Source organism: Symphalangus syndactylus, chromosome 9 (genome assembly GCF_028878055.3).
Source record: "Symphalangus syndactylus isolate Jambi chromosome 9, NHGRI_mSymSyn1-v2.1_pri, whole genome shotgun sequence".
Taxonomy (NCBI): domain Eukaryota; kingdom Metazoa; phylum Chordata; class Mammalia; order Primates; family Hylobatidae; genus Symphalangus; species Symphalangus syndactylus.
In genome coordinates, this window is record NC_072431.2 from 118,683,430 (window position 1) to 118,707,965 (window position 24,536).

The 24,536-nt window shown below is 40.3% G+C and overlaps 1 protein-coding gene across 16 annotated transcripts in view; it reads right to left on the reverse strand.

Moving 5' to 3' along the window:
- Positions 1 to 24,536, reverse strand: part of FOCAD (focadhesin) — a 322,164-nt gene that overhangs the window by 2,554 nt on the left and 295,074 nt on the right. For all 16 annotated transcript variants that reach the window (XM_055294111.2, XM_055294104.2, XM_063609849.1 and 13 more), the window contains 8 exons: positions 20,153 to 20,281; positions 18,244 to 18,359; positions 15,013 to 15,273; positions 14,255 to 14,344; positions 6,942 to 7,119; positions 4,961 to 5,058; positions 3,052 to 3,303; positions 101 to 176 (listed from right to left, as the gene is read on the reverse strand). In XM_055294111.2, the coding sequence (XP_055150086.1) occupies positions 101 to 176; positions 3,052 to 3,303; positions 4,961 to 5,058; positions 6,942 to 7,119; positions 14,255 to 14,344; positions 15,013 to 15,273; positions 18,244 to 18,359; positions 20,153 to 20,281 (1,200 nt within the window). The remainder of the gene's footprint in view (positions 1 to 100; positions 177 to 3,051; positions 3,304 to 4,960; positions 5,059 to 6,941; positions 7,120 to 14,254; positions 14,345 to 15,012; positions 15,274 to 18,243; positions 18,360 to 20,152; positions 20,282 to 24,536) is intronic.

Here is a 24,536-nt window from a genome sequence, read left to right on the forward strand (position 1 = left end):
TAAGAGATACTCAATCTGCAACCACTAGAATGCCATTCTGCTCCACAGACAACAATAATGGTTTTTCCCCTATGTTGAGCATAAAACATGGAAGTAATACCTTTCAAAAGATCCCTGGACTTTGCTGAGAGGGCTTCTTTAGGGCTTTCCATGATGCTGAATAGCCAGTCAATGAACTAGGGTAAAAATGAAAAACAGTGTCAAAGAAGAGAATCCTACCAAGAGCAAAAGAACAGTTAGTCCCTTGGACCTATATATATGAGGTGATTCTCCTGCCTCAGCCTCCCCAGTAGCTGGAATTACAGTTCTTAGGCAATACCTTCCCCAGGTGGAGGAGATGAGACAGGGACCAAGCATAAGATACAGTCAAGTTGGATACAGTTCCCATCTAGTTAAATGACCTGGCAAAGTCAAACCTACTTCCCTGCTGAATATCTTGAGAGCTGATACAGGTGTTTTTCTTTTTTTTTTTTGAGATGGAGTCTTGCTCTGTTGCCAGGCTGGAGTGCAGCGGCGCGATCTCGGCTCACTGCAACCTCTGCCTCCTGGGTTCAAGTGATTCTCCTGCCTCAGCCTCCAGAGCAGCCGGGACTATAGGCGCACACCACCCCACCCAGCTAATTTTTGTATTTTTTTCTTAGTAGAGACAGGGTTTTACCATGTTGGCCAGGATGGTCTCGATCTCTTGACCTTGTGATTCAACTGCTTTGGCCTCCCAAAGTCCTGTGATTACAGGTGTAAGCCATCACGCCCGGCTGCTGATACAGGTTTTAAGAGGGAGGTAGACATGGGCCCAGAGGGCCTCCTGTGTGCCAGGAACATTATCTCTCATCACTCTGATGGGCCAAGAGAGATTAAAAACCTTGCCCGAGTCCACTCTCAATGTATAGCCGAGTTAAGATTTGAACCCAAGTACACTTGGCTTCAGAGCCCTATGCTCTTTCTTTGCATCATGCTGCCTCCCACCTGGTTCTGTGTGCAGCTTGGTCTAGGCTCCTAGGCTGGGCAGTAAATAGAAAACACATCAGATATAAGCCCCCGTTTCTGAAATAAAATATGTTTCTGTAGATGACAACAGTTGTGCCCAAATGGATATGAAACAGAAAGTTGAAATGCAAGAGAAATGGCATAAAATAATTCACTAGGTAGAGCCAAGCATGTTAACCATGAATAAATCCTGCAAATGAGGTAGAAACTCATAGTATTTATGAGTTTGGCTGATCTCTCAGGATGCAGCCCGAATTGTTTTTGAATTAGATACAGGGTAATTTCATCAATGACTGAATGCTGCCAATCTTGGTTCACTAAAAACACATACATTGGTGATAGGTAATAGGCATTTTAGTTTCACATATAGAAGCTAGGTTGAAGAAAGAATAAAATAGGGAGAAAAAGAAAATATTCCTAATTCCCTGCTTTAATCAAAAATTTTTTTCTTTGTTGATTTTCCTTTTCTCAGTTTTGTGCTATAATATCCTACCGGTAAGCAAAAAAGTCAAGCACTACAAAATATAATCAATGCAAGAGGTCTACATTGTAGTCCAAAGGGAACGTGGTATCCCAGTCCAGAAATAACGTAAGGGAAGACCACATTTAAATTTTTTTTTTTTTTTTTTTTTTTTGAGACAGTCTCAATCTGTCAGCCAGGCTGCAGAGCAGTGGAGGGATCGCGACTCACTGCAACCTCCGCCTCCTGCGTTCAAACGATTCTCCTGCCTCAGTCTCCTGAGTAGCTGGGATTACAGGCACACACCACCACACTCGTCTAATTTTTGTATTTTTAGTAGAGACAGGGTTTCATTGTGTTGGCCAGGTTGGACTCGAACTCCTGACCGCAGGTGATCTGCCTGCCTCGGCCTCCCAAAGTGCTGGGATTCTAGGTGTGAGCCACTGTGCCCAGCCAAAATTTGATTTTAAATGGGACACAAAGCACAAAATTTGGGGCAGCAATACTAATGCTTACCAGGTTTAAGAAAAATAAAAGGCATTTTAGTTGAGACACTTGGTGGAGTTGTGCATAGCTAAACTATGGGTCTACAGTTCAGAAATGTTTTTAAAGATTAATGTTCAGATTTCAAGAATAAGCAACAAAAAGTTAGTTTGAAGCTTTCAACTTCATAAAAATCCAGTTTTGATTAAATGAGATTCAAAAAAGAATCTTCCAACCAACTGTATTAAGGACAGGTCAGAAACATATAATGAGAAGTACAGTAAGCACAGTATTATCATATGCTTTGCAGAACAGCTAGCAGCCTGGGGAACCTCAACATTAAAAACCAAAAAAAAGTTTCCTTTTGGGTCATATGTTTTAACAATTCAAAGTAACACGTGTTCACATACAAAGCCCCCAACATGACGCAATGTCATCTTCCCCTTCACCCAACTCCTCCTGCCCCACCCCTACTCCAGAAGAGGAACTAGACTGAACAGCAAACTAAACAATTTGGGTTTTCCTGAGGGCAAGGGTGATACTATTAGACCTTTACAAAGCTCTGTTTGGCATCCAGCACAGACCAGTGCACACTGGGTGCCTGGAGCATATCTGTGCAATGGAATAAGCTATGGGGAACCTTAAAGATGCTACAAGAAGATGGATGCTCCCGACCCACATTTCCTGGCAGAAAACTTCCTGACCCACCCAGGCATTGTTGATCAACTCCCTCCCTTACTCACCACCACTGTATCTTACTTATCACACCCTTTGCAATCCTGAATTTGCTTTCCTGTCGACCCTCACCTTGAGATTCTGAGCTCCGAGACATACTCACCCTTTCCTCCCCCGGATCAAGAAAACAAGTGCCTTCAATAAATGAAGGAAAGTATGGGCTTTTCCTCCACCTCACTCCCAGCTGTAAGCAAGCTGCCACCTTGCTGTTTTTAATCAGCAGTTGCCCCGAGCCTGGGCTAGCCTCAATCTCTGAGACTCTGCATCTGGCTGAGATTTGGGGCTGAGTAGGAAAGTCTACAGTGTGATTCATAACGCACTTAACTCCCACCTCAATTCTACAGTAGAAACTGCTGAAGAGACAATGGCTGCCTGCCCTGCCTCACCTTCTGGGTCTGTTCCTTCCATGGCTCTTTCTGCAGCAGCAGAGCCATGCTATTGGGAAGGAGAGTGAGAACCTCCTGCAGAGTGACCCTGTGCATTGGACTCCTGCCAAGGAAGCTTGGTACTGGCCCAGCTGGGCCATTCTCCTGATGCCATGGCAACCAACTGGCACTGAGACCGAGGAGGAGGGGGGCAGTGTGGTCAGCCCATGCAACCACTGCGGTTGCCAATATCAGCAAGAAGAAGTCCAAAGCCTATGATGAAAATAGAAATGACGTTAGGTCATATGTTTCAACAATTCAAAGTAACACATGTTCACATACATAGCCCCCGTCGTGAGGCAATGTCATCTTCCCCTTCACCCAACCAGTCCCTCCTGCCCTACCCCCATCCAGAAGAGGAACTGAACTGAACAGTAGACTCAGTTTCCATGTTTAATGAAGACACATTTTTGGGCTTTAGAAGATTTTTGAGGTCCCTTTATGTGAAGACAGAAGACCCAACGGTTTCATTATTATTGCTCTAACATTTCAGGAGAAACATCGTTTATTCAATTCCTAATCACATCAAGATCCAAACATTCCTCTGTTTCGATGTTTTCAAAGAGCTTCCAAATGAAGAAATATTTATGGTTATGTGGGCAAAACTAATTTTTAAAAATATGTATACTCTGATTCTACTTTTGAGCAAGTCTTTCATTTTTTTAAAAAAATGTTTTAAGATGTGGGATCCCACTATGTTGCCCAGAGTGGTCTTGAACTCTTGAGCACAAGAAATCCTCCTGCTTCAGCCTCCCAAGTGGCTAGGACTATAGACATGTGCCATTGTGCCCAGCTTCTTCATGCATTTTAAAAACCTGTCCAGGATCTATCCATTTAGATTTCAGACTAATCTAGACAATTATAGAAGTGGTGATTATAGGAGCCACCTCTGAGTAGTTGGATTACTGTGATTTAAACTACACTTCTTTCTGCTTATCTGTATTTTCTCAGTGTCTTAAGGTTTTTGTAAGAAAACAGAGAAAGTTAATAAAAACTTAGGAAATCAGAAGAAAGAGGACAGATCATGCAAGTTCAAAAAAAGTTTAAAAAGTACTTCCTAATCTCTTAAAATTCCTAAACTCACAAATTAAAATTTCAAAAAGACATACTCTTCAGAAAAACTGGGCAGAACTTCAAAAAACATCCCAGATTATGCAAATTTGACTCACATAGCAAAGAGAATACTCATGAAGCATGCCTACAGAAAAAAAACTTCTACTATTACAAAATGCACAGCTGCCAGCTAAGTCAACACAATGAAGGAAAGCAGGAAAGAGCTGTCTTCATTTTATTAATCTTTTAAACTCACCCAAACCTAATACTAGTGGGTCTTACTTTTTTGAGTCATAGGTAACTTTGCAGGTGTGATAAAAACTCCCCTCCATATGTGCACACACGCACATAAGTATTGGCACACATAAGATTATCTGCATACACTCCAGGAACCTCTTCAAAGCAAGCATTTTTAGCCATATGCTGGGCCACTGTGGAGGCCAGAGCCCTATATTCCCACATCCTTTATGGGATCAATCCCAGCTATATAGGAGCTTGGGTTCTCTCTCTCCCGAGTGTCCTTTGTGTTCTGTCTGTCAAGAAACATATTTTGTTGAAAATATTTCTCAAAGGGCAGCCTTGGGTGTCTCCAAGAGCTTGGTAAGAATACCGATTTCCTTGCGGCATCAGAGAATCATTAAGTGTGTCTAAAATAAAAGGAAAGAGGGAAAGAAAAGCTGCAAACAGCAACGTGTTCCTCTTTTGGGAGCATATATTTTAGGTTGGTGCAAAAGTAATTGCGGTTTTTGCCAATTCCACCAACCTAATATAAGTTCTGTATTTTAAGGAAGCTATAAACTACTCCTCTAGATTTTACCTCGTCAAGAGCCGTATTCTGAAAGGATGTTGACTGGTAAGCAACATTTCTAATATAACCCATCAGTTCCAAGAGCCACTCCATTCTCTTCAAAATGCCTGAAATGAAAAGGGTATTTTCTTACTAGACCATGGTTTTCCTTTGAAATGTAAAACAGATCAGTAACAACCATCATAACTAAAGCAGAACACCTGGTGAGGATTCCATTAACCAGTTTCATGTTCCCTTGCAATACCCGAGACTTGTGACTGCCTGTGAGAGAGTTCTTTGACATTATTCACATCAGATAACGGTATTTTGGTCTTTGATTTTTAAAAGCCAATTTATTCTTTAAATCTCCCTGACCACTAGTGATAAAATGCATTTGTTGGAGTTTCTCTCTCAACATTAAACACACTAGGAGAAATCTGGCATGCCAACTAACTAGCAATGTTGAATTGTTGACAATTATTTGTTTTTATAGTTCTCCTTTGCTTAAGTCTTCCCAATTTATGCCAAATCACAGAGGAAACCTAACCCAAAGACATGTAAAGAAAAACAAAATACAGCCATTATATTTCCATTATCAGCAATATTGACTTTTTTCCCTTTTAATTTTTTTTTTTTTTTTTTTTTAAAGAGGATTCCTAGCACAGTAAAGACTACTAAGGACAGGTTTCAAAAACAGGAACTGCATTTGAGAGCCAGCTGGTTCTGGCTGGAACCAAAGGCAACATCAAACTTATTTCAGTTTATTGCATGTAAATTCATGCTTCATTTGAAACACCTACTAGATTTCTTCCTCATACATACACTTTTGGCTTAGAGTAAAAAAGTCCAGTTTCTCATCATAGGTTCATTTTTCAGTGGAAAGGCACTAATGCAGATATAAAAACTGTTTCAGACTGCCACAGAGGATGATGAATCAAAATTTCTCTTCTTTTTTTTTTTTTTTTTTTTTCCAAGATGCAGTCTCGCTCTGTCACCCAGGCTGGAGTGCAGTGGTGGGATCTTGGCTCACTGCAACCTCTGCCTCCCGGGTTCAAGCAATTCTCCTGCCTCAGCCTCCTGAGTAGCTGGGACTACATGCTCACGCTACCACACCCAGTTAATTTTTGTTGTTTTAGTAGAGACAGGGTTTCACCATGTGGGCCAGGCTGGTCTTAAACTCCTGACCTCAGGTGATCCGCCTGCCTTGGCCTCCTGAAGGGCTGGTATTAAGGCGCTACAGTCTTGCAGAGTATTACAATCGTGTTTGTCAGTTTTTCCTCAAAATCATAACAATACAAGAGATGGATGGGGAAAACCAGGCACAGAAGCATAAGCAATTTGTCCAGAGTCACACAAGCTTCCCAGCCACATCTATCCCTCAAGAGCCTGGTGCCTTTCAGAACTTGAATGTAGTCTCCAGAAATTGTAAATATGACCAACAAGCTGGATAGAGCAATGAGGGAGCTCTCTTATTCAGTAATTATTAAAGCATAACATCTAAAATGGTCTAAAAATTGCATCATGTGATTCATTAGCAGAGCTTCAAGCTTGCTAATGTAGATAGGGTGGCAGGATTTGATTATTCTCACCCCAGAGAAGTTCTTCTGTAAAATAACTAGTCAATGTTTTTGTTTCTGTTTTCTCTTGTTTGTTAAATGACTACCCAAAAGCCATTTTCATGAAATCATCAGGCAGAATCAATTGATATCTTGTGTGCTTGGGAAACTGAAGTTAAACAGGCAGAAGCAGCTAACTTGTTTGTATCTTTGAGGGTCTACAGAGCCAAACACAAAACAAAACCCCTCGAAAGAATCCATCCTCATTTCCAAAAGTGGATGTTGTGAGCTATAACTGCTCATTTCTATCCAAGTTACTCCTCATTACACCAGAAGGCCTAACCTGTGTCAATAAGCACTAAACTAATTTTTAAGTTGAGAACTCAAGTGCAACTTAAAAGCAACAGCAAGCAGATCTATTCCTGTTTCTGATGTTCAACCCAGGGTGTCCTCACCCGTGTTGGCATGGCTCACAATCCGTGCCTGGTATAAGCTGTGCAGAAACATCCAGGCCAACACCTCTTTCTCACAGTGCTGCACAGCAACACTCAGCATATCGGTCAGGTTCACCAAGGGGAATCGTCCTTGAGAGACTAAGTACAGTCTGACAAAGGCAGCCTTTTCTATGTTGCTCTGCAAAAAAAAAAAAAAATTGTTTAGCTACTATTAAATTAACTGAAGTAGCTACAGAATTTCGGGGCAAGGGCAAAACAGAAAAGGTGAGTTGGATGTTACTATTCTGTTCATTCCCGGCAGCACACGACCCATCTGCCTGTTACTAAATTAACATGAACATACAATAGAGGGTTGTAATGCCATCTCCTCCTCCTTCATTAAAACCATAAATTTGTTGAGGAGTTAGTCAGTGATGATATTTAGTAAATATACACAAACAATAATAATAAAATGATGACTAACAAATACAGTACTTACTGTGTGCCAGGCATCACTCCAAGCACTTAACGTGTTAATTCAGTGGTTTTCAAAGTATGGTACACAGAACTTCTGTGGAACCCCAAGGTGCATAAGAGGTTCTGTGAGGTCAAAACTATTTTTATGTTAGCACCAAAGTGTACTAGTATTCATTGTATATTGTACTGACATTTGTTTTTATTTCACAAGCCAATTTCACTTAAAATATCCTTGTAAACAATAAAAATTATTAGTTCCATTAAACATTGGCCCTTGAGTAAATATTTTTAAAAATACTCTGTGGGACAAACTGAGAAATACTCATAAGGGAACTGTGCTGCATACCCAAGTATGATGATGGTCTCAAGCCAAGGAAGAACATGTGTAAGATTAGGCTGTGACATAGCCACTTTTTTCACAGAACACCATTTACTTGAAAGAATAATTGACGGAAAAACTATGGTTATTCAACCTGGGTATATGACAGATTATTTTCTTGAAACTGAAGGAAGTGAACCTGTCACTTCAAGAAAAATACCTGATAGTATTTGCTCCCAAATGACAAAATCTGAGCTTTCAAGAGAAAATTAGATTTTTGGAAAATCTGTTTCTGCTTCTATGAGCCTGGCAGCTTCCCAATATGTAAAAAGCTTTTCTGATGAGATTGGTAGTGCTATTAACAATACGATTATTTTATATTGTCATCATTTGGAAGATCTTCAAAACTCAGTGATTCAACATTTTCCAAATGATATTACAATATATGATATTACAAAACCATGCATGGGTAAAAGACCCAAAGTGCAAAACAGACCAGTGGAATTTAATGTAACAAAGTATATGAGTTTCACTAATATGGTTTCAGATTCTACACTGCAACTAACCTTTAAGGAACTACAAGTTGCTGGCCGGGCATGGTGGCTCAGGCCTGTAATCATAGCGCTTTGGGAGGTCAAGGCAGGAGGATCACCTTGAGGTCAGGAGGTCAAAACCAGCCTGGCCAACATGCTAAAACCCCATCTTTACTAAAAATATAAAAAATTAGCCAGGCATGGTGGTAGATACCTGTAATCCCAGCTACTCTGGAGGCTGAGGCAGGAGAATCACTTGAACCCAGAAGATGGAGGTTGCAGTGAGTTGAGATCATGCCACTGCATTCCAGGCTGGGCGACAAAGTGAGACACAGTCTAAAAAATATTTTTTTAAAAAAAGGAACTACTTTTTGGATCTTTCCTGCTTTCCCTTGTGGGCATTTAGTGCTATAAATTTCCCTCTACACACTGCTTTGAATGTGTCCCAGAGATTCTGGTATGTTGTGTCTTTGTTCTCGTTGGTTTCAAAGAACATCTTTATTTCTGCCTTCATTTCATGATGTACCCAGTAGTCATTAAGGAGCAGGTTGTTCAGTTTCCATGTAGTTGAGCGGTTTTGAGTGAGTTTCTTAATCCTGAGTTCTAGTTTGATTGCACTGTGGTCTCAGAGACAGTTTGTTATAATTTCTGTTCTTTTACATTTGCTGAGGATAGCTTTACTTCCAACTATGTGGTCAATTTTGGAATAGGTGTGGTGTGGTACTGAAAAAAATGTATATTCTGTTGATTTGGGGTGGAGAGTTCTGTAGATGTCTATTAGGTCCACTTGGTGCAGAGCTGAGTTCAATTCCTGGGTATCCTTGTTAACATTCTGTCTATGTCTATTAGGTCCACTTGGTGCAGAGCTGAGTTCAATTCCTGGGTATCCTTGTTAACTTTCTGTCTCGTTGATCTGTCTAATGTTGACAGTGGGGTGTTAAAGTCTCCCATTATTATTGTGTGGGAGTCTAAGTCTCTTGCTTTATGAATCTGGGTGCTCCTGTATTGGGTGCATATATATTTAGGATAGTTAGCTCTTGTTGAATTGATCCCTTTACCATTATGTAATGGCCTTCTTTTTCTCTTTTGATCTTTGTTGGTTTAAAGTCTATTTTATCAGAGACTAGGATTGCAACCCCTGCCTTTTTTTGTTTTCCATTTGCTTGGTAGATCTTCCTCCATCCTTTTGAGCCTATGTGCGTCTCTGCACGTGAGATGGGTTTCCTGAATACAGCACACTGATGGGTCTTGACTCTATCCAATTTGCCAGTCTGTGTCTTTTAATTGGAGCATTTAGTCCATTTACATTTAAAGTTAATATTGTTATGTGTGAATTTGATCCTGTCATTATGATGTTAGCTGGTTATTTTGCTCGTTAGTTGATGTAGTTTCTTCCTAGCCTTGATGGTCTTTACATTCTGGCATGATTTTGCAGTGGCTGGTACCGGTTGTTCCTTTCCATGTTTAGTGCTTCCTTCAGGAGCTCTTTTAAGCCAGGCCTGGTGGTGACAAAATCTCTCAGCATTTGCTTGTCTGTAAAGTATTTTATTTCTCCTTCACTCATGAAGCTTAGTTTGGCTGGATATGAAATTCTGGATTGAAAATTCTTTTCTTTAAGAATGTTGAATATTGGCCCCCACTCTCTTCTGGCTTGTAGAGTTTCTGCCAAGAGATCCGCTGTTAGTCTGATGGGCTTCCCTTTGTGGGTAACCCGACCTTTCTCTCTGGCTGCTCTTAACATATTTCCTTCATTTCAACTTTGGTGAATCTGACAATTATGTGTCTTGGAGTTGCTCTTCTCGAACAGTATCTTTGTGGTGTTCTCCGTATTTCCTGAATCTGAATGTTGGCCTGCCTTGCTAGCTTGGGGAAGTCCTCTTGGATAATATCCTGCAGAGTGTTTTCCAACTTGGTTCCATTCTCCCCGTTATTTTCAGGTACACCAATCAGATGTAGATTTGGTCTTTTCACATAGTCCCATATTTCTTGGAGGCTTTGTTCGTTTCTTTTTATTCTTTTTTCTCATTCATTCATTTCATCTTCCATCACTGATACCCTTTCTTCCAGTTGATCGCATTGGCTCCTGAGGCTTCTGCATTCTTCACGTAGTTCTCAAGCCTTGGCTTTCAGCTCCATCTGCTCCTTTAAGCACTTCTCTGTATTGGTTATTCTAGTTATACATTCATCTAAATTTTTTTCAAAGTTTTTAACTTCTTTGCCTTTGGTTTGAATTTCCTCCTGTAGCTCGGAGTAGTTTGATCGTCTGAAGCCTTCGTCTCTCAGCTCGTCAAAGTCATTCTCTGTCCAGCTTTGTTCCGCTGCTGGTGAGGAACTGCGTTCCTTTGGAGGAGGAGAGGCGCTCTGCTTTTTAGAATTTCCAGTTTTTCTGCTCTGTTTTTTCCCCATCTTTGTGGTTTTATCTACTTTTGGTCTTTGATGATAGTGATGTACAGATGGGTTTTTGGTGTGGATGTCCTTTGTTTGTTAGTTTTCCTTCTAACAGACAGGACCCTCAGCTGCAGGTCAGCTGGAGTTTGCTAGAGGTCCACTCCATACCCTGTTTGCCTGCGTATCAGCAGCGGAGGCTGCAGAACAGCGGATTTTCGTGAACTGCGAATGTTGCTGCCTGATCATTCCTCTGGAAGTTTTGTCTCGGAGGAGTACCCAGCCGTGTGAGGTGTCAGTCTGCCCCTACTTGGGGGTGCCTCCCAGTTAGGCTGCTCAGGGGTCAGGAGTCAGGGACCCACTTGAGGAGGCAATCTGCCCGTTCTCAGATCTCCAGCTGCGTGCTAGGAGAACCACTACTCTCTTCAAAGCTGTCAGACAGGGACATTTAAGTCTGCAGAGGTTACTGCTGTCTTTTTGTTTGTCTGTGCCCTGCCCCCAGAGGTGGAGCCTACAGAGGCAGGCAGGCCTCTTTGAGCTGTGGTGGGCTCCACCCAGTTTGAGCTTCCCGGCTGCTTTGTTTACCTAAGCAAGCCTGGGCAATGGCGGGCACCCCTCCCCCAGACTTTTGCACTGTTGGTGGGACTGTAAACTAGTTCAACCATTGTGGAAGTCAGTGTGGCGATTCCTCAGGGATATAGAACTAGAAATACCATTTGACCCAGCCATCCCATTACTGGGTATATACCCAAAGGACTATAAATCGTGCTGCTATAAAGACACATGCACACATATGTTTATTGCGGCACTATTCACAATAGCAAAGACTTGGAACCAACCCAAATGTCCAACAACCATAGACTGGATTAAGAAAATGTGGCACGTATACACCATGGAATACTATGCAGCCATAAAAAATGATGAGTTCATGTCCTTTGTAGGGACATGGATGAAACTGGAAATCATCATTCTCAGTAAACTATCGCAGGACAAAAAACCAAACACCGCATATTCTCACTCATAGGTGGGAATTGAACAATGAGAACACATGGACACAGGAAGGGGAACATCACACTCCGGGGACTGTTGTGGGGTAGGGGGAGCAGGGAGGGATAGCATTAGCAGATATACCTAATGCTAAATGACTAGTTAATGGGTGCAGCACTCCAACATGGCACATGTATACATATGTAACAAACCTGCACATTGTGCACATGTACCCTAAAACTGACAGTATAATAAAAAAATAAAAAAAAAAAAGAACTACAAGTTGTTGAGTTTTTTGGTGAAATGTAAAAGAAGGATGTCTGTAATTATGTGAAAAGACTATTAGCACACGTTTCCCTTCTCCTCCTGCATATCTGTATGAGACTGGAATTTCTTCACATACTTCACCAAAACAACCTCACAACAGATGGAATGAAGAAGCTGCCATGAGAATCCAGCTGTCTTCTGTTAAGCCAGACATTAAGGAGATTTACAAAAATGTAAAACAATGCCACTTTTCTCACTAAATTTTTATGCTTTAAATTTTTTTATTAATCATGTTCATATATAATGGGTTTCTTACTATTGCTTTTAAGTAAATATTTAAAAGTTTTCCTAGTCTTTAAAATTTTAATAAGGTAAATGTCAACAGATATGACCCTTATAATTAAAAGCTCTTTGGCATCCTCAATAATTTTTGAGAAGCTAAAATGTTCCTGAGACTAAAACATTTGAGAACTGCTGCATTTACTCATTCTCACACCAATTCTCTGTAGTAGATCACTATTAAAGTCTCACCTTTACAGATGGGGAAACTGAAGCACAGTGGTTAAGCAACTTGCTTAAATTAAGGTCACATAGCTACAGGTGGCAGAGTAAGAAACAGAACTGAGGGAGTCTGTGTTCTCTACCACTATCTTATTCTTACCTCTACCTCTATTCTTTTCAGAAACAAATAGAAAACTCTGACCTTGCTGAAGCAGACTAACTCTTTTGGTGACATCAGAACACTACTTAGTATGTTCCAGTGACAATGTTCTGAATGGCATTTTAGGTAGAAACTCAAGCGAGTAACAGCAACCTTCAGCTCTAGATACTAAGAAGTAAATGACATACTTTATTTCCAATTACATTACATGAATGTAATAATAGAATATAATTCATTACACATATGTAATAATTATGATAATAAATACTGAGTCCTTATCTTGACCCAGGCAGTATTCCAAATACTCAACATGGACTAACTCACTGAACTCTCAAAAAGAGCTCTAAGTCGTAGGTGTTATTATCTCCCCTTTATAGATAAGGGAACTGAGGCAGAGAGCTTATGAAGCTTAACCAAGATCGCATTGCTAGTAAATTGCAGAGCTGGATTTCAGACTGAAGCAGTGAGGCTCCAGAGTCCATCCGCTTAACTATTTTCTCATGTTGCTTCTCCTTGCTTAAAACAACCTAACTTCCAAAATGTTGATATTCCATATATTCTTTTTTTTGTTTTTTTTTTTGAGACGGAGTCTCGCTCTGTCACCAGGCTGGAGTACAGTGGTGGGATCTCGGCTCACTACAACCTCAACCTCCCAGGTTCAAGCGATTCTCCTGCCTCAGCCTCCCGAGTAGCTGGGACTACAGGTGTGTGCCACTACGCCCAGCTAATTTTTGTACCTTTAGTAGAGACAGGGTTTCACCATGTTGTCCAGAATAGTACCGATCTCTTGACCTCATGATCCACCCGCCCTCAGCCTCTCAAAGTGCTGGGATTACAGGCGTGAGCCACCGCACCTGGCCCCAAATATTCTTTAACAGTGGTTTTCAAACCTTAGGATACACCAGAATCACCTGGAGAGACAAAACATAGACTCCAGGGCTCCATCTCCAGAGTTTCTGATTCAGTAGGTCTAGATGGGGGCTCAAGAACTCACATTTCTAATCATTTCCAAGGCGATGCTTACACTACTCATGCAAAGACCACATTCTGAGAACCACTGCCATATGATGCAGAAATTCAAGGATCTGACTGAATAGGCAAACCTGCCATAAAGTAAAATAAATGACACGAAGTCCACCAGCTATAAGGGAGCTCACAGTTCTCTAGACCATTGGTATTAGTTGGTATGCAAAACAGCCATTCAAATACAAGTGTGTCATTTGGGATGTACTTGTACTAAGAAATGATTCATTATTGATCTGCAACTCAAATTTAACAAAATATCTTGTATTTTGTTTGCTAAATCTGGCAACTTTACTGATATGCTACTTTTTGCTCATTCATCATTTGACTTGGGCATGGGTGTGGGAAATAAATTATCCTGTGTCAGGGCTAACAGTGCTTGCTTTTCAATCAACCACCTTCTTCACTCCTAAGGATAGGATCAGGTGAAGGACAAAGTGGGAGAAATTGGGTTAAAAAGTTATTCATCCATCTATCCATCCATACAACATTTGTTAAGCACCAACCACATTAGTAGGCTGAACAAGAGGCTCAACAATGTAAATGAAATATAGTTTCCTGAAATTAACCAATAACAAAAATGCAGCAAAACTTGTTTCAGGCAAAAGGACATTGAAATCAATTCTTCAATTGTAATTTCTGCCTCAATAATGAAAAAAGGTATAGAAAGATATGTTATTACCTTAGTAACCTGGGTGATCCGATTGGCATCATCATCTGTCATTTCTAAGAGGCATTTTGCTATGCTGATATACAGCTCTAGATCCTTTCTCTGATAAAGAAAAATCCCAAACATGTCAACAAACAGTGTAAAATAACAGGTCAAAATGTTCTGACAAATTATTAGATTTTCTTATCCCCATGAACAGCAGCTGATGAGATTTTAATTTTAATTAAACCAAAACATTTGGCCAATTTTTATCATTTTGAAGACCTTTCCTGTTGCTTTGTTTTTTTGTTTTGTTTTGTTTTGGCTATACTTTTTTCTCCTTATCAAAATTCCTTCATCCCAAATAAATTCTAACCTCTTTGTAAAATTACAATTCAGAGGTCTTTTGGGGGAGGGGAAGGGCTGATGTTAAATTGTTTTATACAAACAGTATATGGGAAATCATGCCCAAGGATTCTCAAGGTGTAAAGTATAAGGACTTCTGAGCTTTCTTGTCTTTTACAAGAGGCATTTGGTAAAAAGGCCTAATAGCAAATTTCCTGGTGCAGCACTGGTTAAACTGCTTCTAAGCTTGCTCAAAACTTTGGTTCTAAATATTCAACCTCAATTTAGATCTTGGAAACAAAACACACTCCTAGTAAAGAATGTGGTTATTTCTTGCTAGCCTTCCCACCCACATTCTTAAAACATACACCTCCCCACTTTGCCAAGAAGCCTTTAAAATATCCCAAACATAAATAGTCAGGAATGTAAATATTTTTGTTCCTCACCCGAATCTTATTTGGCAGGAGGTCAAAAATTTTCCCAGTAGCTTCAGAGAGCAGACTCCAGAGGTGGTGGGCAGGGCTGGGCAGTTTCATGGCCTGGCTCAGACCCTGTAAAGCACTTGGGCATAGCTCAGGATTTCTAAGTGGGGAAGCTGCTTTAAAAACTGCCACCATTAAATTTTCAACAAAACCCAGGATCTGTTCATCAGAGATGTGTTTTATCCACAGAGGTGCAGATATCAGGAGATATCTCTTGGTATTCAGCTGGAAGTAAAAACAGAAGAGGTTGAATGTAAATAGGCAAGTCTGGGTTTGCAATGTTCAAAACCTGTACGTCATCACTGTGTTTGAGGGTAGACTGAGAGATAAAAGGTTCAGGTTACTTCCTTCCCCCTTCATTTTTCCATAGCTTCACGGTCCAATGGGCCACCAATGCATGTAATTTTGGCTTCTGCAGTTACTTCTGATCCAGGGTGAATCATGTGTTTATATGGGATCTGCCAACTCATCTGTGAACTACTCAGCTTAAATCTTGGATGTTTTCAGTGATGGGAATAAAATGCTACTTCTGAAAGTACATGACAGTTACTTTTCAGTTTTAAAAGGTCACATTCTCTGGCAAGAAAAGCTCTGGAAGATGAAAGGCTCATCTGCTGAAAATCAACTAAACAGAGCATCTGATACTATTAATTTCTTCTTCCGAGAAAAAATAAGGAAGTAATAAGGAGAAGTGACATGCTGGGACCATTTATGACCAAAGTAAAACCACCAGCTGAGCATGTAGAACTGACCAGGCACCTTAGAGTTCACGAGAGCCAAGAAAGGGCATGTTAGTAACAGCTCTGTTATATAACAGACTTTAACCAAGTGGGCTTCAAAAATTCTTAGGAACATAAGCATGCTACTAAAGGGGCAGCAAGTCTAAAATAAGCGATCTAAAAATAAAATCTGGCAAAATAAGTGATCTAAAAAGTAAAATCTGGCAAAAACTTTTTTGTGTGCTATTTTTGTTTTTTCAAGATAGCACATAAAAATAGGGGAGGGACAGAGGAACAATGTTTTCTGCAAATTTCTAAAAAGATCAGTGTAGTTGCATGAGTTTTCTCAAGACCTCATTTTAAAGAATATGCCATCTCAGATCATTCTATCATTCTATATTTAAGAAAATGAATTCACAAACTTAATTTGTTAATTAACCAAGATAACAATAAAGATAAATAATCAAAGACAAATGCACAGAGTAGCACAGATCTAAAAGATAAATGAAACGATAAGTAAAATTTAGGAAAATTTCGGAGGCCAACCCAACAGGCTGGAAATAGGTCTGATTCAAAAGTAAGAAGGAGTGAATAGAACAGGGCTTTGAACTCAGATAGACAGAGCTCTCTCTTTTATTAGCTAGGCAAACTTTGCTTGACCTCCATTTGCCTCAGTTTATAATTCTGTTAAAATGGAAATAATAAAATGTATCTCAGATATGAAACAAGACAGACATAAAAAAATTCATATTGTATAATTCCATTCTAAAGAATTTCTAAAATTTATATGAAATTTATATATAATTTATATAAAATTATATAAATAAAGGTTATTTTAGAAAGGCAATACTACAAATAGAAAGCAGATTGGTGGTGGCTTGGGTCTGAAGCTGGGAGTGGGGATTGACTACAAACAAGCACAATGGAGCTTGTCAGGTGATGGAAATATTCTTGGAGATGACTGAAAAACCTATAAAGTACTCAAATTCATCACATTTTACACTTTAAAACAGCCATATTTTAGGCTATATAGATTATAACTCAACAAAGCTATTTTTAAAACTGTCCTGTCAGGCTGTAGAGAAATTAAGTCTGGTTTCTGTAAGTACTCACTGAGTGCTTGCTGGTACCAGGTGCACAGCAAGGGCTCAGTAAGTGACAGGCAGCTGGGAGCCACTTGGAGCAGACAGGTGGAGTGAAATTAATACCTGACAGAAAGATGCAGACCTTGATGGCATCCACTTTCAATCAAAGACAGTGAGGAGGAGTAGGAAAGGTTTAAAAAAACAAAAACAGGCCCAGCGTGGTGGCTCACACCTGTAATCCCAGTACTTTGGGAGACTGAGGTGGGCAGATCACTTGAGGTCAGGAGTTTGAGACCAGCCTTGCCAACTTGGTGAAACCCCGTCTCTACTAAAAATACAAAAATTAGATGGGCATGGTGGCGCACACCTATAGTCCCAGCTACTTGAGAGGCTGGGGCACGAAAATCACTTGAACCCGGGAGGTGGAGGTTGCAGTGAGCTGAGATTGTGCCACTGCACTCCAGCCTGTGCTATGGAGCAAGAAACTCTCAAAAACAACAACAAAAAAACAGAAACAAGGCTGAATAGGGACAAAGGCCAAGAGACTGAGGAAATGATAAGAAGGCTTTGCACTATTCTCAAACAATTAAAGCCTCCTAGGACAGAAGAATAGGCCAGATTATGGAGACAATTAAAGGATGACAGCATTTAACTTATATAAACTGGTAAACCTCTAAAGAATCATGGAACATGTTTTTCTGTTCTAGTTTGAAACCTAATCAAAATTATACAACTTTACTAACTTCACATCTTTAAACTCTCTTGCCCTATTCTTCCTATCTGCCCTTGGCCTATATGTGAAAGGTGCTAGCCCCCTCTATCAAAAACACCAGACTGGGTCATTTCTTTCTCAACGCTTTGCTCAAGCTAAACAGCCTAGTAGAGATCTTTCATGCTCTCCATTTACACTCTCCCACCTACATCCCCTGGTCCCCTTGATGTGATATCTAACCAAATCACGGCTCACCTTAATTGCTGCCTCCTCTGGGATAGGGGAAGGATAATACATGGATGAGTCCAGTACATATGGATTTCCTTTCTCTTAATATGTACTGAAATAATTACACATACTATATAATCAAATAAACATAACTTCAAATAATTCCACAACTTTCTAGCTATATGATCTTGAGAAACGAACTTTAATACCTCTGATCATCATTTTCCACTTTTTGTAATAAATGGTAGCTAAAGCATAAATGGTAATGGCTATGGCAGGGTTCTGAACTATATAATTTTCCAATATGCAGGCCAGCTACTATCAACCCTTAATTTTTGTGAAGATCTCATCTGTCTCCTCTTGACTTTGAGAACACACACCCAAATGAATGTTAATCTCCTCCTAAAGAACAATATCCTCCTGTTGGCCAACACCCTTAGTTACTACATACACTCAGACTGTGGATCAGTGGTGGTGTCACCCACAAGCCCAATAGTGCAGCGGCATTCTGGGATGACTGTGCCTGGGTCACCATAATTTCAAGGCACAGTTGCTGGATCTCTTCACCTGAAAGGCAAGAAAGGAAAATAATCTGAATATATAGTTACTTTCCTGACTCATTTTCCGGCTTTAATATCTCAGATCAAAGCATCTGCTTACGTGACTTCTGCAGGTAACAGAACTTCAGTAAACCAGAAGAGATATTTCAAGAGTCTTGTTAGTTATGAGGCAAAATAATGTGTCCAATGGCATCACAGTCCCACCTTGGAACTAGCAAGGGGCTTGAACTAGATACGGGAATTTCTCTTATGATATCCAGAGGAAACTACACACTCAAACACTATCTAAAATATGAGAAAATTCTAGCTAGTAATCTCTTGATCTCTGTTTTTCCCTTCTCTCCATCTCATATGCAGACCGTGAAGAAATATATCAAGGTGTGGAATGGCTTAAAGATACAGCCACATTCTCTAGTCATCATGCCTTTCTAGTAGTAAGATTCCAATCAGCACCTTATTTTCCTTCCTTTTTCTAAGGACTTAAATGAAACACAAACATTTCATTATAGCACACAAAACAAGGAAAGGGACAGAGGAACACATTTTTCAAATGAAATCTCTGGAAACCCAGTATGGTGACATTATATCTTATATAGAGATTAGGTTTATATGAAAGCATTTAAGTGAAAAATTGTATGTAGTCAAAATTATCTTTATCTCTGAAACTGCACATAAATTACAGTATAGAAGTTGTTTTATATATCATATGTAAGTATGCACTCTACTATAAACGATAGAGCACTCAACAGCAGGCACACACACAAACACACACAATTTTACAACACTGTTTAAATTGCTCTTCATCCCCCTTCTTATTTTATTTTATTTTTGGAGTTAGGGTGGGGAACAAGTACATTAAATTATATTTGCATGTGTAACTCTATTCCATATAAAATAGGTTGCTGTGGATGAACAGGAGGTGTTGAGGTGTGCATTGTGTTTGCCTCTCACCGCAAAATAACTGTGGTAAGCAGAATAATGGTCCCCAATAATGTCCACATCCTGATCCCTGGAACCTGTGAATACACTACCTTATATGGCAAAGAAACTTTGCAGACGTTAAGGTTAAGGATTTTGAGATGGAGAGATTATCCTGGATTATTTAAGTGAGCCTATTAATCACATGAGTCCTTACAGGTGGAAAACCTTTCCTGGCTACGGAGAACCAGAAAGATGATGGTGTGAGAAGATCTTAGCCCTCTATTGCTTGCCTTGAAGATGCAGAAAGGGGGCCACAAGTCAAAGAATGTGGGCAGCTTCTGGAGGCTAGAAAAGAAAAGGAAATGAATTCTTCCCTACAACCTCTAGAAAGAAATTCTAATTTGCTGATACCTTGATCTTAGTCTGGTGAGAAACATGTTGGACTTCTGGCCTGTGGACATGTAAAGATAATAAATTTGTGTTGTTTAAAGCCACTGTGGTAATTTGTTACAGCAGCAATAGAAAATTAATACAGCATCCCACATGGTACTTCTCGAAACCTATGGCTCTGGAAATGTAGTTTGATAACCACAAGGCCAAGCTTAATGGAACCTGTACCACATTCCCAGCAGTGCACAAACCTCAGTCAAGCATTGTTTTTGGCAGGTGTATCTGGCCTGTGTCTTTAGACCTCTTCTTCCTCACCCTCAGGGGTTCAATGACTGAGTGAAAGTAACCCAGCCATTCCATCCAACATGACAAACCTCAAGATATGAAAAGTCTATCCAGTCACTACACATTGTGACACAGAATCTGTTTTTCCATTCAGGTCAAATACTAAAATCAAAGTCTGAAGACTTAAAAACACATTATATTTACCAAAATTTAGCCTCATAAGTGGAGAGAGAAGTGCAGCCCAGTTCACAGGAGGATATTGGTAGCTTTCTCCAACAGTTGCTATGGGTTTCATCACTACTTTAAGGAGCGAAGGAGGCACAGATTCAGGACCTATAACAGAAAGGGAAAAATAATAGTAAAACACCTGCATACCATCATGGAATTAGAAAATGCCAACAATTCCTGCCTTTCTTCTAGCATCAAAGGATCTGATATCACATCTTCAATTGTGATCAACCCTTCAATTCTGTGCTCTTAATTTCAACTCCATGTGCCAGAAAAGCTTGCTCCCTCTGTTCTTCTCTTTTTAAAAAAAATTTATAAATTTTTCAATGATACATAATAACTGTATATATTTATGGAGTATAGAGTGATATTTCCATACATATGTGCAATGAACAAATCAGGATAAATAACACATCCATCATCTTCAATATTTATCATTTCTTTATGCTGAAACATTGAAAATCCTCTTACCTAGCTATTTGGAAATAACAATTACTGTTAACTATAGTAACTCTACAGTGCTTTAGAACACCAGGACTAATTCCCCGTATTTGAACTTATTCCTCATTTTGTTTCCTTTAACCAATCCCTCATTACTGCCCCATCCTCCTTCTCTTCCTAACCTCTAGTAACCACTATTCTATACTCTCTACCTCTATATAACATCAACTTTCTTTGGCACTGCATATGAGATCAACTTTTTTAGCTTCCACATATGTGATATTTATCTTTTTGTGGCTGGTTTGCTTCACTTAACATGAGTTCTCCAGGTGGCCATAAATGACATGATTTCATTCTTTTACTTGTCTACAGTCTTTCCTTTTTGACTGGATAAAAATTTTCCACATTGCTACTTAACTGTCCTCTGCACACTCTTGTCTTTTTATCTAGTTTTCCAAATTAAGTAACTTCTTTTACATTAGTACCTCATTGCTCACTTACACCTCAATCTACTTCCAGCAGAGAGAATAAGGATGGCTCACTCAGGTACATTCCATTCTATGGACTATGTATTACCTAGTCTCTGTAGTCCTAGACTGTATTCTGTACCTCGGGAGTCTCCAGTTTTTCTGCTTCCCAGCCTGTGCCATGGTGACCGTTCTAGAAGTGAGCACCTAAGGGCTGTGTAACAGCTAGTCCATCAGTTAACCAGCTGCCTATGACACAGTACCATTACTTTAATACCATATTCCTTTTTTAAGGGAGTGTGTATACGGTAATCAGAAATTGAAAAACAGATAGTGGAGCATTTGTGGGTGGAAACATATGGTGCAGTAAGGAATGGAATAGACATTAAGGGCCATGTAAATGTGAAGCTACGAGGAGGTCAGAAATAGTATAACACATTAAAATGTAGAAGAACAAGGAGAAGCAAAAGCAGCAGGATCAACATCGGCAGCAGAAAGGAAATTAGCATCAGCAGAAACAGAAGCAGAATCAACAAAAGGAAAAGCAGAGGGACGAAAAGGAACAGCAGAGGCAGGATCAGCAAAAAAGCACCTGAATTAGAAGATGCTGAAAAAGGGGGAATCAGAGTGGAAGTAGAGTCAGCAAAAGGAAAAACAGCTCCAGAAAGGAGAAGCATAGGCAAAAGGAGAAGCAGAGGCAAAATCATCAGAAAAAGTAGCAGAATCAGTAGATGCTGAAAGATGGGAGAAGCAGATGTGGAGCCAGAGTTAGCAAAAGTGAAAACAGCAACAGAAAAGAGAAGCACAGGAAAAATGATAAGCAGAGGCCAAATTAGCAGATGCTAAAATGGGGAAGCAAGAGTCAGCAGAAAAAAAAAAAAACAGCTGCAGAAAACAGAAACATAGGAAAAAGGAGAAGCAGAGGCCATGAACAGATGCTGAAAGAAGGGGGAAGTAGGGCAGAGTCAGCAAGAGTGAAAACAGCAGCAGCAATGAGAAGTATAGGAAAAAGGAGAAGCAAAGACCAAATTAGCAGATGCTAAAATGGGGAAGCAAGAGTCAGCAGGAAAAAATCAGCTGCAGAAAGGAGAAACATAGGAAAAAGGAGAAGCAGAGGCCATGAACAGATGCTGAAAGAAGGGGGAAGCAGGGCACAGTCAGCAAAAGTGAAAACAGCAGCAGGAATGAGAAGCATGAGAAAAAGGAGAAGCAGAGACCAAATTAGCAGATGCTAAAATGGGGAAGCAAGAGTCAGCAGGAAAAAAAACAGCTGTAGAAAGGAGAAGCATAGGAAAAAGGAGAAGCAGAGGCCATGAACAGATACTGAAAGAAGGGGGAAGTAGGGCAGAGTCAGCAAAAGTGAAAACAGCAACAGAAATGAGAAGCGTAGGAAAAAGGAGAAGCAGAGACCAAATTAGCAGATGCTAAAATGGGGAAGCAACAGTCAGCAGGGAAAAAACAGCTGCAGAAAGGAGAAACATAGGAAAAAGGAGAAGCAGAGGCCATGAACAGATGCTGAAAGAAGGGGGAAGTAGGGCAGAGTCAGCAAAAGTGAAAACAGCAGCAGGAATGAGAAGCATGAGAAAAAGGAGAAGCAGAGACCAAATTAGCAGATGCTAAAAAGGGGAAGCAAGAGTCAGCAAGAAAAAAACAGCTGCAGAAAGGAGAAACATAGGAAAAAGGAGAAGCAGAGGCCATGAACAGATGCTGAAAGAAGGGGGAAGTAGGGCAGAGTCAGCAAAAGTGAAAACAGCAGCAGGAATGAGAAGCATGAGAAAAAGGAGAAGCAGAGACCAAATTAGCAGATGCTAAAATGGGGAAGCAAGAGTCAGCAGGAAAAAAACAGCTGCAGAAAGGAGAAGCATAGGAAAAAGGAGAAGCAGAGGCCATGAACAGATACTGAAAGAAGGGGGAAGTAGGGCAGAGTCAGCAAAAGTGAAAACAGCAACAGAAATGAGAAGCGTAGGAAAAAGAAGCAGAGACCAAATTAGCAGATGCTAAAATGGGGAAGCAACAGTCAGCAGGGAAAAAACAGCTGCAGAAAGGAGAAACATAGGAAAAAGGAGAAGCAGAGGCCATGAACAGATACTGAAAGAAGGGGGAAGTAGGGCAGAGTCAGCAAAAGTGAAAACAGCAGCAGGAATGAGAAGCGTAGGAAAAAGGAGAAGCAGAGACCAAATTAGCAGATGCTAAAATGGGGAAGCAAGAGTCAGCAGGAAAAAAACAGCTGCAGAAAGGAGAAACATAGGAAAAAGGAGAAGCAGAAGCCATAAACAGATGCTGAAAGAAGGGGGAAGCAGGGCAGACTCAGCAAAAGTGAAAACAGCAGCAGAAATGAGAAGCGTAGGAAAAAGGAGAAGCAGAGATCAAATTAGCAGATGCTAAAATGGGGAAGCAAGAGTCAACAGGAAAAAAACAGCTGCAGAAAGGAGAAACATAGGAAAAAGGAGAAGCAGAGGCCATGAACACATACTGAAAGAAGGGGGAAGTAGGGCAGAGTCAGCAAAAGTGAAAACAGCAGCAGAAATGAGAAGCATAGGAAAAAAGAGAAGCAGAGACCAAATTAGCAGATGCTAAAATGGGGAAGCAAGAGTCAGCAGGAAAAAAACAGCTGCAGAAAGGAGAAACATAGGAAAAAGGAGAAGCAGAAGCCATAAACAGATGCTGAAAGAAGGGGGAAGTAGGGCAGAGTCAGCAAAAGTGAAAACAGCAGCAGAAATGAGAAGCGTAGGAAAAAGGAGAAGCAGAGACCAAATTAGCAGATGCTAAAATGGGGAAGCAAGAGTCGGCAGGAAAAAAGACAGCTGCAGAAAGGAGAAACATAGGAAAAAGGAGAAGCAGAGGCCATGAACACATGCTGAAAGAAGGGGGAAGTAGGGCAGAGTCAGCAAAAGTGAAAACAGCAGCAGAAATGAGAAGCATACGTAAAAGGAGAAGCAGGGGCCAAATTAGCAGATGCTAAAAGGTGGAAGCAAAAGCAGGGTAGGGTCAGCTGGAGGAAAAATAGCTACAGAAAGGAGAAACACAGGAAAAAGAAGCAGGGGCCACATCAACAAATGCTGAAAGAAGGGGGAAGCAGGGCAGAGTTAGAAAAAGTGAAAGCAGCAGAAATGAGAAGCATAGGAAAAAGGAGAAGCAGAGACAAAATTAGCAGATGCTAAAAGGGGGGAAGCAAGAGTGAGCAGAAGAAAAAAAAAAGCTGCAGAAAGGAGAAACATGGGAAAAAGGAGAAGCAGAGACCACATCAGCAGATGCTGAAAGAAGAGGGAAGTAGAACAAGGCAAAGTCAGCAGAAGGTAAATCAGCTGCACAAAGGAGAAGCACAGGAACAAGGAGCAGTGGCCACATCAGCAGATGCCGAAAGAAGAGGGAACCAGAACAAGGCAAAGTCAGCAGAAGGTAAAATAGCTGCAGAAAGGAGAAGCATGGGAACAAGGAGAAGCAGAGGTAAA